This window comes from Heterocephalus glaber, unplaced genomic scaffold, assembly GCF_053883595.1.
Source record: "Heterocephalus glaber isolate CG9 unplaced genomic scaffold, H.glaber_assembly_v1.0 deba00001509, whole genome shotgun sequence".
Lineage (NCBI taxonomy): Eukaryota > Metazoa > Chordata > Mammalia > Rodentia > Bathyergidae > Heterocephalus > Heterocephalus glaber.
Window position 1 is genome coordinate 35,192,131 of NW_028258325.1, and position 13,121 is coordinate 35,205,251.

General features: G+C 42.7%; 1 protein-coding gene across 3 annotated transcripts; it reads left to right on the forward strand.

Annotated features, from left to right (window-relative positions):
- Positions 1-289: 289 nt before the first annotated feature.
- Positions 290-5,166, forward strand: Shisa3 (shisa family member 3). Of its 3 annotated transcripts, none has more exons than XM_004849793.4 (3): positions 349-1,226; positions 3,761-3,997; positions 4,150-5,166. In XM_004849793.4, exons 1-3 carry the CDS (start codon positions 950-952, stop codon positions 4,227-4,229), a joined length of 594 nt encoding a protein of 197 aa, XP_004849850.1. In that variant the 5' UTR covers positions 349-949; the 3' UTR covers positions 4,230-5,166. The 3 variants fall into 3 exon arrangements, with proteins under 3 accessions (XP_004849849.1, XP_004849850.1, XP_004849851.1); XM_004849794.4 differs by having other exon boundaries at positions 4,153-5,166; XM_004849792.4 differs by having other exon boundaries at positions 290-1,226; positions 3,761-5,166.
- Positions 5,167-13,121: the final 7,955 nt, after the last annotated feature.

Below are 13,121 nucleotides of genomic sequence, written 5' to 3' on the forward strand. Positions count from 1 at the left end.
GGTACGAATCTGGGTCTGGGCGATGAAAGACGGATGACAAACTTCAGTCACCCTACTCAAGTTTTAAAAATTAAATCCATACAAAGTAAAAGAGTCTCCAACTCGCCGGGCTAGGTGCGTCGACAGACTGAAGAGTCAGGCGCTCCTTTGCCCCTTTCTGCTCGGCCTTCTGGGCTGCGCCGGAACCCGGGTGCAGGGGGCGGGGGCTGACCCGCTCAGGTTTAGAGTCAAGGCCGGGGGGGGAGCGCGAAGGGTGGGGTGGCCGGGGAGGTGGCGCGCGAACCACAGCGCGCAGAGGACGCGCAGCCCGCACCGGGCCCGCCGTGATTAGCTCCAGCGGCGCGACCCGAGAGGGCGGACTCTTTCTTCACCCCTGTGGTCTCCTCCTCCCTCTGCCTTTTTAAAGGACGCTGGCAGGCAGAACTGTCAGCAACCTAGAGGCTGTTTGTACTTGGCTGCTGCGAGGGTGTCTCCAGCTCTAGTGACAGACAGGGGTGGGGGACCTGCACGTGGGGAACCACTTCTCGGTCCTTTGGGCTCCGCTCCGGACCCGGCGACAGCCACAAGTCAGGACGCTGCGCCGCCCTGGAGGTGGCGGCCCGGGGCGCGATGGCTCCCGTGAGGCGTGGGGAGGGAGGTGGCCGGGGACTTGGCGCTCCGCTTGCGCCAGGAGCTCAATGAGCCCGGCAAAGGGCAGCAGCAGCATTCCTACAACAGGGCTCCTTCGGCGGGCTCCCGCCACTCGCCCCCTAGCACCATGCTGACCTCTGGCCTGCAGAGCCCGCGGCGCAGCCCCTGCTGCCTCTCCGGCCCCTGCTAACCCTCGCCGAAGCGGGCGCTGCGCCCCGAGGAAGGCGGAACCGTGGTACACCCCGAGCGCCCCAGCTGCGCAACCCTCCCGGAGCCCCAGCTGAGAGTCCCTTCCGGCCGCCCAGGGCGCGCCGCGGCGATGGGGAGGCTGCTGGCTCTCTGTCTCCTCCTGGGCTGGCTGCGCTGGGACCCAACGGTCGCCCAGCAGCCCGGGGAGTACTGCCACGGCTGGGTGGACGTGCAAGGCAACTACCATGAGGGTTTCCAGTGCCCAGAGGACTTCGATACGCTGGACGCCACCATCTGCTGCGGGTCCTGCGCGCTCCGCTACTGCTGCGCTGCGGCCGACGCCAGGCTGGAGCAGGGAGGCTGCACCAACGACCGTGGCGAGCTGGAGCACCCCGGCATCACCTCGCGTAAGTGCAGGGCCTTGGGGTCCAAACCCTCTCGCCAGGCCTCACTGGGCCTGTGCGCAAAGTGGCCGCAGCTGTGTAGGGGATCGAGGGAGGATGGGCGGTCGCGTTTCGGGTCTGGGGCCCCATTCCTTTGCAGTCTGGCTCCCTGCTACACGCGGTCACCACGGGTCTGTCGAAAGCGAGGTTTGCAGGGAAAAGCGAAGACAGCGGGGCTTGCACCTGGTGGCTCTGGGGGAAAGAGTTGGAGCTCTCGAGAGAAAGGCCGTCTGGGCAGCGCCATCCTAGGCTTGGGATTTTTAGGGGTGGCCCGGGCGCCTCTTTGCGCTCCCCGTCACTTCAGGAGCATCGGAAAGTGCTGTTGGGGAGGGAACTTGACTCCTGTCAAGCGGTCATTTGTAGCCCCACTGGGTCGCAGAACTTGAGCCGAGTCTATCTCTCGGTCTCTGCCTATCTTTCTGCGTCTCCCTCAGTCCCCCCCCCCCGCCCCCGTGGCATTTCTAAGCCCTGTCCTGTTCTCCCGATTTCCTTTCATTTCTCTGCATCAAATTACTCTCTCTGGCCCACCCCCTATTGTCACGCCTTTCAGAAATACCAGGGTCTGTGAGGTGGAGATTTAGAAACTAGGGTCACAGGGGCTTCCCCGCCCCCCTATTCTCACATCGGAAAACATGGGTCAAATTTCCGCTTCCTTCAGAGCTGAATAAATCACGACCCCAGCAGAGGAAATTTACACCTTGAAAAAAAGTTTTCCACCTGATTCTGAACATCAGGGAAACCTTTTAGAGCTGGAGAGGCAGGTTTTACGGCCGGGAAACCAGAGAAGCAGGCTGAGCTGAGAACCAGTGACTCCCCAGGACTCTGAGGGCCGCAGCCGGCAAGGGAGGGCCCTGGAAAGGCTGGAGAGATCGTTAATGTTGGTCGAAGCCCCTTTGCCTCAGACTATAACCCAGAGAAAGGGACATCTGTGCTTCTTTAGCACCCCATTAGACTCTCTTGGGATTTAATTTTGGGGTTCAAAATGTCCAGTCTAGAAGACTGGGAAGCAATTCCTGGAGAAATGAGTGCGTGGAAAATAGGGAACCCTAGGCTATCCTGGGTCTGTTTGGAAAAACAGACTCTTCCCCTATGGCTTCCCTCCTCTCCCCTGAGAACTGGGCTCCTCTCAGCACTGAAAGCTAATTGCCCAGTCTGCAGCACAGCTTTTTGGCTTCTCTGGTGCCAGAGAATAGCAAGCTAGAGGAGCAGTCCGTTTCCCAAATCCCAAAGTCTGGGAGCAGGCAGACCCGGGACAGGGGCTCTGTCAATTGCCAGCAGTGTACCCTTGGGCAAGTTACTTAGCTGCTCTGGACTGCTTCTCAATTTTAAAATGGGCATACTGCTCTCAACGTAGTTGGTTTCTAGATTAAACGAGTGTATGAGGCTTAGCACAGTGCCCAGTGGGTTCAGGTTGCCTTCCACACTGGTGCTATTTACATGGGACAATAGGTGGGACAATGAAGAGCTCACACCTAGAAGCACACAGTTGGTGAGAGTTACCTGTCACTCACTGGCTGTGTATCTGTGGAAGTAAAAAACTGGTAGATTTCTACATCCAGAAGAGAGAGCTTCCTCATGACTCATGGATACTCATGACTCAAGGAAAAGCCAGCATGTAGTAGGGCGGTAGCCAATGCAGATTTTCTGTCTTCTACTTCTAAGCTGCAGGCTGCAATGCAGCATGGTTCTATCAGACAAGGGAGAGACATGGAGAAATTCCCCAGCTGCCTCTGGGGTGGGAGATTTTGTACAGTACCTGCCTTGTGGAGAGAGAAGGAAATGAGTTTGTTCTGAGAGATGCTCTTATATAAAGTCTGGGCTGCCAACACCAAGAACCACATGGTGGCCCATCTCAAGTTCAGCCTGACTTTCCTAGACCTTGGGTGGGAATGGAGACAGTGGCGTGGCTGCTGGAGTAGGCATCCTAAATTATTTCTGCAAAGCAGCAGCCACAGTGACAAGGGTAGGAGACATGGTAGAGGTGGGGCCCACTCTAGATTTCTTTACATTGGTCTTGCTGGAGTTTCATAAAGCCCTGGGGATCTCATTTAACCAGCACTATTCTCTTTGCTTAGATTGGAGATACTTGAGCAGGATTGTCAGTCTAAGCGACGGGTCAAAGCCCTAAGTGCCTTGCCGTGATAAAACTAAAACCTGGATTTAAACCCAGAGTTAGAGTAACTCATGCTTTCCCTATAGTGCATGAACAGGAGGGTGGATTCTGGTTTTCTCTGACTTCCAGATGTGCAACATGATGGCTAATTGCTAACAGAGGGTACAGTATCAGTTTGCTTCCTCCCTTCGAGGAGTAGCAAAAACATTCCTGCATCATACTTTGCACTTGGGAGGTTACCAATAACAAGCTTTGAAAAGCTAAAGCTGACAACAGTGCTAATACTGTGCTTCTCATTCCTCACCCCCTAAACCACCCAAGCAAAACTCAAAGTTTGGGAGACCTTTACCTGAGCATGTGTGTGTGTTCTGTTCTTGCTTTTTAGAGCCTGTCTACGTCCCCTTCCTGATCGTCGGCTCCATCTTCATTGCATTCATCATATTGGGCTCCTTAGTGGCCATTTATTGTTGCACCTGTTTGAGACCCAAGGAGCCCTCCCAGCAGCCAATCCGCTTCTCACTCCGCAGCTATCAGACGGAGACCTTGCCTATGATCTTGACCTCCACGAGCCTCAGGGCACCTTCCCGGCAGTCCAGCACAGCCACCAGCTCCAGCTCCACAGGTGGTTCCATCCGCAGGTTCTCTTTTGCCAGGGCCGAGCCAGGCTGTCTGGTACCCTCACCACCCCCACCTTACACCACGAGCCACCCAATCCACTTGACCCAACCATCAGGTTTCCTTGTGTCACCCCAGTATTTTGCTTATCCTCTCCAGCAGGAGCCCCCGCTACCTGGGAAGAGCTGTCCAGACTTCAGTTCCAGTTGACAGTACATGGCCACGAAGCCACTGTGTAGTCAGTGGCAGACAGATGGAGCACTGTTGCTGTTGCCACACCGAGATTTCCCTTGCAAGTGCTTATCATCGTGGAAAAAAGCTAGGAAGATACAGTGCCTTCTAGTCTTAAGGTTCTTAGCTCCAGTCAGAAGGTTTGGCTTTGCAAATATGGTGACCATTCCATTTCAGTTTATGCCACTTGGATGTAAAATGCACAAGAGTTTGACTTTAAAGTTGCAGACTGGCTGAAAACTCAGCTAGCTATACTGCCTAGAAGAGGGATACATGTTGCTTTTTATGTGTTTATCGAGTTAGAACCCAAATATATAATAAATAAGAAAAGAAATACCTAATTGTAATTATGAAAGGTTCACTTAAAAATTAACTACTAAGTAAACTTGAGGGGTCAAGGAACCACCTATTTATAACTTTGGGAATAACCTAGCCATAAATAACATTAGCATGATGAGAACATTTACTTTTTAAATTAATAACTAGATTTTGTTTAAAATATAAGAGTTTTGTCATAATACAAGGTTTCAGTAACCACATGGGTTTAAAGTTTTAAATATATACTTAGACATTCATTATAACACAGGTTCTATGTGAAATCACTTTTCCAATACACCAGAGGGCATATTTATTGGAGACTTTTTGTTCAACAACATTTAGTCTTTAAATGAGAGTTGGACAGTTGGGTCTTAAAACATTTATTTGTAAAATGAGTTATGTATAAATGTAAAGAACTGTAATTTAATGTATTTACCACATTGATGATACTAATTATTTACTAGTCACACTGATTTTTATGTTAATAACTGTGGAATTTAAAGTGTAGCTATTGGTGTAATCATCTAATACTACATGTCTCAAATGCCACTGAATTCCATGTCTAATGACTACATATTTGGGCATATATCCTGCTGGGTTAGAATAAATAAAATTCATTTTCAAGGATTCTATTTGAAAATTTAAATCAAAGTAATTAATTTTATCCCCTTAGTGATAAATCTTTGCTATTCAATAAAAGGAAATGTCTTTACTTAACACATACTTTGAAGGTAAAAGAAATATTCTCTTCACTGGGATTTGGGAAAGCAGCAAAGGAAGTAAATTGTTATAGAGATTTCAGACCATGGGCTTCATGCAGGTCTCAGGTGTGTCATTTGGCTTGTAGAGTTTCAGCATCTGGACATTTCACAGAAGAACCTGGAATTCTGGCTCCTAGTGACATATAGAACATTTGGTACTGTGAATCCTACTCTGCCACAAGGTTAGGCCAACCCTCTTTGATAGGACACCTGCCATTTGCCAGCCTCCTGCAGGTCCCCCTGCCTAGCCCATCTCGTTATATTTCCTAGCCCAGATATGATTTGGGAGTCCAGTTCATGTGAATTCACTTTTGCCATGTCACTCTCAATAGTCCTTTTCAAAGCTAGTCAGAAGTAGAACTCTCACCTACGAGAGTTGATTAGCCCTACCTCTTTGCCTTCTGATTGGGGACACCAGTTCAAAGACATTTTGCCTTTGCCTAGTCTAAAGGCAGAGGAATAATGAGTTTTAGTTTCCCGCTTTCTTCCATGTCTAAAAACGGCTTGACTTCTACATATCTCAAGATTTTAAAAAATAAACAGCTGAATGTAAGAGGTTAAATGTTTGTGAGCACGTTCTGGGACATACTCAAATCATTTAGACTGTTTTTCTTTTTCACTGGCTGTATACTGCTCCTTCTGTAGTTTTAAGTTAACCTTTACTGAGCTCTTTTTATGAGCCAACCACCCTGCTAAGGACTTACACGTGTTAACTCACTCCATGTTCCAAACATCATCAGGGAGGCAGTGTGATTCCTACTCCACAGATTTGGTAACGGAGGCACAGAGGAATGCAGTTACTTGTTCACAGAGCACAGCTGGTCGCTGCTGGCACTGGTATATACAAGCATATTCCAACATCAGAGAAGCACCTGCTTTGAGATTTTGATGCCTCTGGTAAAAAAACCCCACTGGAGATTTTAAAAGCACAAGGCCCACTCTAAAGAGGGTGATGATTCTCAGCTCTGTTGTACTCAGTGAGCTTTCTTTAGAACAAATGTTTTGTGACAACTCTTTATCCAAAAATGAAACTTATAGCTAATATAACTCATGATATCCAATTACAAAAAAATCAGTGCAATATCCTAATGGTAAACAGAAAGGAAAAAGAAAAAGAAGGTAACATTACAAAGAGTAACGGTGTGGGCAGACTTAACACAGGGCTCAGACGCTAAACCCTGTGACATTTCCAATTCCACACTAATACAGTTGCATTGCTGCTGTTGATGTGAATTTTGAAAAAAAAAAGAGGAAAGTTTGGTTTTCTTTTGCACCATGGTTGTATATCTAGAAAATTTAAGGTGAACTAAGACAGTGAAAAACATAATTTATAGGTAAAATGGGATAGGGTTTTCAACTGAGAGGGATGGTGGGACAATCGAAGCCATGTGGACGGACAGTAAATCTTTATTGTATAGACTGTCCCAAGCCTTGTAGGGTCTGTTACCACCGAGTTCCTCACAATGAATGGCCTCCTCTGCTAAACACCAAGATGCCCTTATGCAATTCCATAGTGTCCTCTAGAGGGTGTAGCCCCTATCCTCTAAAGAACAATTTTTTTTTTGTATATCCTTTTCTTGGTACATTTTAGGTGTACAATATAATGACATTCATCATTGGAGATAGGCACCTTTACATACTCTCTTAGTTATTTTTTCCCTCTTCCCCTGCCCTCCCTTCAACCTCTCCATCCCTCCCTATTTACAAATACTTTGTTTTCTTTTTTTCACTTTCTCATATTAATTCCATTCCCTTCTTTCCTTTCTCCTCCCCCTTCCACTTCCCCTTCCCCTTTGCCCCTTTTCTTCCTATTTCACATCATCTATTATACCTTTTAGTCCTTATTTTCAGTTTCAGTTTCTCACACTAGAGAAACTATTCGGTATTTACACATGTGTGTCCTATTTATTTCACTTAAGAGTATCACCTCAATGTGCATCCATTTAGCAATAAATGTCTCTAATTTGTTTTTGATGGCTGAGTAGTACTCCATTTTGTAAAAAAACACATTTTCTTGATCCAGTCTCCAGTTGATGGGCATTTGGGCTGTTTTCAAGTTTTAGCTATGACAAACTGTGCTGCTATGAACATGGGTGCACATATATCACTGTGGTATGATTCTTTTAATTCTTTGGGGAAGATCCCCAGCAGTGGAATAGCAGGGTCAAATGGGACTTCCAGTCCTAGTTGCCCAAAGAACAATTTTATTTGCCTTTCCTTTGAAGAACAATTTATGTCCATGAGACAGACCACTGCTAAGGAATTCATAATAGAGTTCACATCTGCAAACTTCCCTGCCTTAGCAGGATGCCCCAGTTGATCAACTTAACTAGCTATAAGAATTAGGCACTTAGAGACACCTAATCAAATCATATCCCCATGTACTTGGTGATATACAGTATATATCTTTCTATATGTCTTCTCTCTAGAAGCTGAAGCTAAGTAGCTGGTAATATTAGTATTATGATCTTAGGGTACAAAAGCCATCTTGTGGCAGATTTCTAGACACTGTCCCATTCAACAAGACTTTGGGTCCCATTCCTCACCTGAGTCAGGCACTGTGAGAGAGGTTAAATAAAATGCAGTTCTGACCTAAGCCACTATCTACTATGGGTTCAGGGATGACAATACTTGGATTCAGATATTACAGAGATTGTATTACTTTATGGTTACATTATGTTCTCACATTATCTTCTTGCTGTCAGGGAGCTCACAGGCAGGTAACCCATAAACCACCACTCCCTGGCAGCATGGACAAAGAGCACTATCTTATTCTGGAGGGGCTGATATTAGACCTGAGCCTTGAAGAGATATGTGGGGTTTGAGTGAAAACTGGGTGGAGGGAGGAAAGAAGTGCTGGAAATAAGGGGAAGAGCATATTAGGCAGGATGCATCTATAAGAAGGAACATTCTGGGAGCTAGACAACTCAGAATAAGAGCGGGGGTGGGGAGAAGCAGGAGCAGAACGGAGCTCCTAAACACCACGGTGGTTGCGTATATACCAAATGGGAGCCTTAGAGGATTTTACAGGGCACAGTGACTTGATCACATCTTTGATTTAGGAAGATTAGACAGCAAGGATCAAATCAAGTCATTTGAAATTCCCAAGGAGATGCTCACCATCATCTACCACACTAACAAAATACAAAGAATTTGGGTCCTAATATCCATGAGCCATAATTATTGTGAAAATCAGAAAGACTTCTGTGTTTTAAAAGGTAGTTATGATAATAATTCGATAATATTTATTAAGCACCATGTGTGTCCTAAATGCTTTTTTTTCAGTACTGGGGATTGAACTCGGGACCTTGCACTTGTGAGACAGGCAGCAGAACCACTGAGCTAAATCCCCAGCCCTGTCCTAAGTGCTTTTTGAGTTGCATCATTTAATCTCATCTGAAGTAGGGACTATTGCCTTGTGTTTTGCAAGTAAAGAAATCAAGGCAGAGATATGAACCACTATGCCCAAGGATAAACAAACAATAATTGAATCAAGATTTGAATCTAGGAGGTCTGCTTTGCAACTCTATTTATTTAGGTCATTAGGCCTAAAAGGCCTAGTTTTCTCAGGAAAAAATAATCCAACCTACTTTTCAGAAAATATATTGGATTTTAACTTCACTAAATGTATTTTTTCCTTTGTAAAGTGGCGACATTAATAGTACCTTATTTGCTTAGGTTCTTTCTTCTTTTTTTGGTACGAGGGATAGAACTCCGGCCCTCGAAGTCCCCCTTTCTAGGCAATTGGAGGATTGACCACTCTCCAATAAGGGTAGATACCATGTTGATTAGGGGACAGAAACAGAGAAAATGGCCCTACAGTTTGAGAGAGTTAGTCTTTGATAACCTTTGGCTCCCCTTTGGCCAACTTCCTGTGATTGCCTGGGGTGGGGCCCCTCCCACTACGTTGGTCAGTGTTAGTCAGCTTTCTTTCATTGTAACAAAAACCCAGGGATAGAATTTAACAAAGAGAAAAGATTTCAGCTTACAGTTTTGGAGGTTCTGGGCCATGACTAGCTGCCCTACTGGTTTCGGTCCACGGTGAGGCAGCACATCATGGCAGGGGAATGTGACACAGAAAATCTGTGATGCAGGCGGAGGAACCACTGAGCTAAATCCTGGCCCAAATTTCTGTTCACTTTTGCATAATCTAGAAAGTTTATTTAGCACATGTTCAGGAAAAATAAGAATTTATAGGTATGTTAAGCTACTAAGGGAACAAATTATTAACATATTTTTATATGCACATGGCTATTTTAAAATTGCTATTAAATGTTATTAATGAAATTATTCTGGCAGGGAACTTTTCAGTTGCTAGGATAGTTTTTATGTACTTGAAAGTAATAAAGGCTAAATGTTTAAAAAAGGGTTCCATATTTTCCAACAATTTTTATTAGCCTATTTGAGAAATTACCCAGGTTGGGAAGACCTTTATTCATTAAAGTGAGGTTGATTGTACATTGCTGGAATGGAGAGGTCATAATCATAAAAATTTAAATGGGGATGATGTCCTGAATTTATGGGAGTGTATTTCAAATTTGCTGTTTCCTTATGGTAGTAATGGAAGACATCTTAAACGAATAGGTCAGTATAAACAGTGCTTGTTTTAAGTGGAATGGCACTGAATGTGAAAATTATATGCCACAATTCATAGGTAATTTCTGTATAAATTGTTTTGCTATGGTTTTACATGGAGATGCATACCCAATTGTCCCTGGAAAGATTGTGGGAGAGGCGAGGGGACTCCCGACAATTAAACACATGTGGCTTCAATCTAATAAAATCAGAGGCTCCTCAAATTGTTCCTCCAGCACTGGTGAACTAATTCTATTCTAGCAATTTAGCAAACTGAAATTTCATTGGCTTGGCTTTTACCAAAGGATGCTCTTTTCGATAAAACCATTTTTCTCACTTCTGGTATTTCCCTGTACTTTTGTATCATAAGTTCGATTTTATTATTTTCTGATTACTTCCTTAAAATGTGACTGGCTAAACTTGGCCACTTTCTCATTAATTAAAAAAAGTGGATTAACACCTAGTAAATTCAGCCAACATAAAAGGATGGAGACATGAATGAACTGTTTACTTGTAAGATGATTTAAATATATAAAGGGATGATCCTGGGAGGCTTTTCTATTGAAAATATAGTAATTTTATAAAATTTTTTTTTTCTTAATTATCAGAACTAGCCCCCTTACCAAACTGGAGTTAATATCCTGCATTTTACATTTCATTTAACTAGAGTAAAATGAAGGGGTAAGTTTGTATATCACTGCTATAAAGCTATGAAAAGGATACTCCTTCTCAGACTATAGTTACTGTAGATTTGAAGGTTTTATAAAGCAGTATGTTTTCTAAAACTAGCAATCAAAACGTCAACAACTTCCTTTATGTAATGGTAAAGTTTATTTCATTTTTAATAACAATTAGTGGACAAAATGTTTAAAATTTGCAGTTTAAAACATGCACATCCACAAAAGGCCAATGACACATAACACTGCAGAGAAATGAATATACTCAACTTTAAATAACTATTTATAAAACACAGTGCGTTGAACATCAAGATAAACAAACCCGAGAAAACTACTATGATCACAGGACCAACACTCTCACTCATGCAGCTTCACAATTTCTACAGCAGTTTCAGCAGGAATGGTTTTTCATGGAGCTGAAAATACTACTTTATCTTTAACGCAAAGTGCAGTTTTCCATAGCTGCCTTCCAAGGCTGCCTTTTTATTTTTAACCTAACAAAGCTGAAAATATGAAAAACAAAGCTTGAAGTAGTTAAAAAACAAACAGCATTTACTGCATTTACGGCTTCTATTCTAGAACCATGAAACATAAAAATATCTATTTTTAACATTCTGCTCACATCTTTGTAAGAGCAGACTACCTACGGAAAATTGCTGTTAATTCAAAGTAAGCAAATATGAAATCTAGATTTTTTTCCTACTTAAGGGAGATTTATTTGCCAAGAAGTTTTGTGAGCTTTATTAAGAAAAGTTCTTAGAGGCAAGCTAAACAAAAGATTCAATTAAATTTGTTCAAATTTGTTTGTAAAATAATCTACTTACTAAAAAAAAAAAAAAAAAAGTTGTGTGGAGGACCAGTTAATTTGTCCACTGAATATTAAAATCCAGGTAGGCCATGACAGAATTTTATAAGGCAGAAATAAACATCAAGATTTACAGCAATAGTCATGCATTGGCCTGGATCACTTTAAATATTAATTCATGCAAACCATAAACCTATCAAAAACACAGCTGCTTTCATACAGAAAATAAATCAAGATGAAAAATAGAAAACATTTATTTCATTTCCTTCAAAATTTAACTTACAATCCACTTTAATAGCTGTTGAAGGTTAATTAAAATGGAGCAAAGTATAACTAAGTTTCACAAGTGACTTCAGTTATTTTAATGTGAGAAAAATCAGACAATGGTACTTTAAGAGGCATTATAGAAACATTCATCATTAAAAGCATTTATTAGGCACTGAACTGCATGGTGTTACCATAAGTAATCTACAAAAAGAATTCCACAGACCTAGTCATTGTGATGTAAACGGCTGGGGATTTTCTTGATAAATTTGATTAAAGATTTAGTCAATGAAATAAGTTTTAAAACCAGAAACCATCAAAGGGCAACTGCATGAAAACAAACCCGTAATGATTATGTGGCTTTGTAATACTTGTGATACAAATACTTTAAGATTATGAATATATAGTCTATTACTTTCTGACTAGCATTCATTTTTCTGAAAGAACATTTTATGACAGGATACATGCCATACAGTGCACATAATGCAGAAGAATTTAGCATGTGACTCTCATAGTTGATATTCACAATGCTAAATTTAAAAATTAAAAATACAAAAATTTATGATGAGGATAAATGATGACTGATTTCTATAATTTATCCCTCCTCCCCACCCTAGAAAATTAAGAGGAATCTGTGATTCCACTGAATGACCATACAGCTCATATAAGTGGCTAATTTTATTTAGCAGAATACACATGCACCTGATTTGAGAGAAGCTTTTCCAGTGGGTTCACAACACTTCTGGCACTTCCTGCACGGTGCAATAGGAAAGCACAAAGTGGAGGGGAGGGAGGAGCACACTTAGCATTTTAAATTTACTACATTCCTGAGAAATACTGTTTTCCTGCTAATAAACTCTACAATACAGCATCTTTCTGGGTGTCAGACACTGATATACTCTCATGAATATATAAAACATTTAGAAAATCCATGTTCAGTACCACCGTGCAGTATTCAACATTAAAGAAGCAGCTCCCAGTGTTTCAGTGCTAAAGGAAGGTTTTGTATCATAAGTAGTATTTTCTGAATTGTAAACATTATACAGAAACTATGTAAGCATTTGCCACAGTCCTTACAAGGAACGTTTTAATTGAACAGTATGTGTTCTTTATTTTAGAAAATAAATGTTAAAAGTCGCTTTGATTGGTTATTTTAATTCTGGTAAAACCGTGTGTCTCTCCTGCACCCCACCCCAATTCAGGAGATTAAAACTCAAGAGCATTTTCTCTAATTTAAGTAAAACTGTAAAGTCACCGCAATTGCAGTGCTGTATTTCAAATTTAGCAAAGTGGTCATTCCCTGCCCCTTATGCCCTACCTTTACCCAATAAGCAAAGAGACTGGCTTAATGTCCAGGATTGGAAAATTGGATCATTGGACAAATAGGCATAAATCAGTCACGTTTCGGAGCATGATGTTCACTGATTAACCGTGAGTATTCTTTTCATGTTGAAGAGCTCTATTGAAACAGTCCATGTTTCAAGATGAAAATAAAACTTC